This window comes from Vipera berus (assembly GCF_964194415.1).
Source record: "Vipera berus genome assembly, chromosome: 1".
NCBI lineage: Eukaryota > Metazoa > Chordata > Lepidosauria > Squamata > Viperidae > Vipera > Vipera berus.
Window position 1 is genome coordinate 241,156,784 of NC_138202.1, and position 3,593 is coordinate 241,160,376.

The 3,593-nt window shown below is 38.2% G+C and overlaps 1 protein-coding gene across 1 annotated transcript; it reads left to right on the plus strand.

Annotated features, from left to right (window-relative positions):
- Positions 1-1,950: 1,950 nt before the first annotated feature.
- PRSS35 (serine protease 35) lies at positions 1,951-3,259 on the plus strand (the record flags this gene model as incomplete). Its single annotated transcript, XM_081314496.1, has 1 exon — positions 1,951-3,259. One exon carries the CDS (start codon positions 1,951-1,953, stop codon positions 3,178-3,180), a length of 1,230 nt encoding a protein of 409 aa, XP_081170622.1. The 3' UTR covers positions 3,181-3,259.
- Positions 3,260-3,593: the final 334 nt, after the last annotated feature.

The window sequence follows — 3,593 nt, forward strand, 5'->3', positions numbered from 1 at the left end:
TATTAATACCTCCAGGTTTAAAAAAGGATCCTCTCTTATTGAAACAACAGGTTGGAAAGGACTAGAAATGTAATATAATTATGTGTGCTGCTGGTTTGAGCATTCATCAAAATAGAGGGAAATAACATTTAATCTCTTGCTGCTTCTGAATATACAACTATGGCAACCTCTTCAGATCATCCCAACTTGGTGCCCACCACAGGCATTCAAATAAAACTTCCAGAATTTTAAGAATTTTTCCTTGACTAGTTAAGTCCGTGCTCAATTTTGAATTGAATTGCAAATAGTGCAATTTCTATTGATGTGTCAAATAAAATGTTTAATCCGAAATTAACTTTGGAAGGTAACTGGCCTGGGACAATGCAGAAGAGACAAATCAGCTGCATTTCCCATGTAATACAGGTCAGGTGGTTCTTCCCTCTTGTCCTTGCTCTTGAGATTTTCCCTTTTCTCCTAAAACCAAAGTCCCATCTTACTTAAATACCATTCTGCCATTTTTGCCTGCTCTAAATATGGCTTTGCCAGTGGCTGCTTTTCAAGGTAATTCAAGGATAAAAAGCACAGCAGAGGATGGAAGTTGTTTTAGCATTCCATCATTGGCCAACATGGAAGTACATTGGATGACTTCAATAGAAAAATGTGAAGATACTCCAGGCAACCACAGAAAAACAATGTCTATGGAGATTCTCAGTCATACAGGTCATGGTTGTCCCAAAGGTGCTTTTTCAGGAGGCAACTGGACTTTCTTGTTTTTCTTTGAAGACGTTTTGCTTCTCATCCAAGAAGCTTCTTCAGCTCTGATTGGATGGTGGGGAATATAAATCCTTCACTTCCCCATCATCCAGTCAGAACTGAAGAAGCTTCTTGGTTAAGAAGCAAAACGTCTTCAATTAAAAATAAGAAAGTCCAGTTGCCTCCTGAAAAAGCACCTTTGGGACAGAAAAACAATGTTGAGAACTGAGAAGATATACTTGGAATATCTTCAATATACTATGTGAAAAGGGCCTTATGTATACTTAAGTTTAGTAAGTATTCTGAAGGACTGAATTCAGTTTCTGAGTCGACATGGATATTTATCAAAATATTCTTGAGAAAGGTATTTCACTTCTGGATTGATCCTGGTTTGTTCTATCTTTTATATAACAAGTTCAGTTAGGAGATCTAATGCAAATGCTAGTGGAAAAAAAGATTTGTAAGTAAAGTAAAGGCATCAGCTGTGACAGTTTTACCTCAAACTCTTAATTATTTCTAAAATATGTTAGTTAAGTTCAGTAGTTATAGATATACAATACAAGAATTGGAATTTGCTGTCTTGTAGAGTGGTTAAAGTCTTAGACTAAGATTGAGGAGAGATTGATTTCAATTGACAGCAAAGAAATCTTGATGAGTGATTTTGGGCCAGGCACTCTTTCTCAGCCAACCTACCTTACCGGATTGTACCTCAGAATAGAAGATGGAATGAGAGCCCCACATAAGACACCTTGAAGTTCTGAGGGAAAGCAAGGATGTATTAAAAATGTATTTTTTTTCTAATACTACACAGTACCAGTATAGAGCAGCATATGGTTATAAGAAGACTAAAAAAATGATCAATAAATAAATATTTTTGGCTTTGTTAGCCACATGAATGCTTAAATATTTGTTTAATTAGATGCAGAATAAAATTTCAAAAAGCTAAAAATGAAAAAAAAAATGCTGATAGCTATTTGAATATGTTACTTTTATTATATTGATTGTCTTTATAGCTCAGCTCCATCCAGTAGAGTCACCCTGACTCTACCCAAAATAGGGACCACCAGGTCGTAAAGTGGGAGTTTTTAATTGTCTTTATAGGGCCATATTTAATATTACTATGACACAAATTTTCAAGGTTTCTAGAAGCTTTTGTAAATTTATGGTAATTAAAATAATATTTCACACTTTTTTTTCAAAACAGAAACCAAGCACATGATGGCCTTAGTTCTGCTCATTTCGACTCTTGCCTTCAGCCTCACAAATGGAATAAACCTACAAGATTTTAGCTGGCAGTTAAAAAAAATACCACAGATTGTGAAGGAAAAGACTGTCTTTCTCGACACTCCTAAATTTGAAGCCAGTGCCAAATTAGAACTGAGCGGCGTATGTGGGATTGAATGCCAAAGGACACTACCAGTGCCACGTTGGTCTGATCTGAAGGAGCTGCTTTCCTATGAGACAGTCTTTGAGAATGGGACGAGGACCTTGACAGAAGTGGAGGTTCTGGGGATGGAGCCCGACGCAATTGTAAATGTTACTAATGAGATGCCAAGAAGAAGGAAGAGACAGGTGTATGGCACAGACAGCAGATTCAGCATTTCAGACACTCGATTTCTGACCAACTTTCCTTTTAACACAGCGGTAAAGATCTCCACGGGCTGCAGTGGCATCCTTATTTCTCCAAAGCATGTACTCACTGCTGCCCATTGTGTGCATGACGGTAAAGATTACATTAAAGGTGGCAAGAAACTGAGAGTGGGGCTGTTGAAACTGAAATCCAAAGGCAGTGGCAAGAGACCCAGGGGAGCCAAGAGGAGTAAGAGGGAGGTGCCAGAAGTCAAAGATGATGTGGCTGACTCCAAACTCCAGAAGAGGGGATCTGGCAGCAGAGCTGGCAGAAAACAAAAGACATCAGTGTTGAATGAGAGGAAGTCAGAGCGCAAGCCCTCCTTCCAGTGGACCAGAGTTAAAAGTACTCAGATCCCCAAAGGCTGGACAACAGATGTGACAAGGGATGTGGCAGTCGATTATGACTATGCAGTTTTGGAGCTCAGGCGTCCCCACAAGAAGAAATACATGGAACTTGGCATCAGTCCGAATAGCAAGATGATTCCTGGAAATATGATCCACTTTTCTGGATATGATGCAGACCGAGCTGGCCAACTGGTTTATCGCTTTTGCAGCATATCTGATGAATCCAATGATCTCTTCTACCAATATTGTGATGCTGAGCCTGGCTCTACTGGTTCAGGAATCTACCTCCGCCTTAAAGAACCAAACAAGAAGAAATGGAAACGCAAAATTATTGCCATTTATTCTGGCCACCAGTGGGTGGACGTTAATGGAGAACAACAGGATTACAATGTTGCAGTTCGAATTACACCCCTCAAATATGCTCAGATTTGCCTCTGGTTAGGGAACAATGACACTTGTGCACAGGGCTAACAATAATACAGAATCATCTAATATCTAGTAGCGTTGGGCAATGGAAGTCATACATTGAATTTGAACTTGGCTTCAGAAATTAGATTTTTTTGTATTGATTCAGCATTTTCTGCTAGGTTAATTAAGTTAACCATAAACTTGAGGTGCACTTAAATCCCAGGTTGTGTATGTATGTATGTATATGTCTCTCTGTGTGTACACACAAACACACACGTATATAGGTAAGTTTAAATCATTCATACTAAAAAACAAATATTCTTGGCTCTTTCAGTTTGTTACTCAGTTAACACTTTAAAGAAAAGATTCTTCTCTGGTAACTGGTATTATTAAAACATTTACTATTTTATTTCCAACATATTAACTTATCTCAGGGTTCTGCTCAAGTAAGCATCATGTATTCATTATTGAAACAT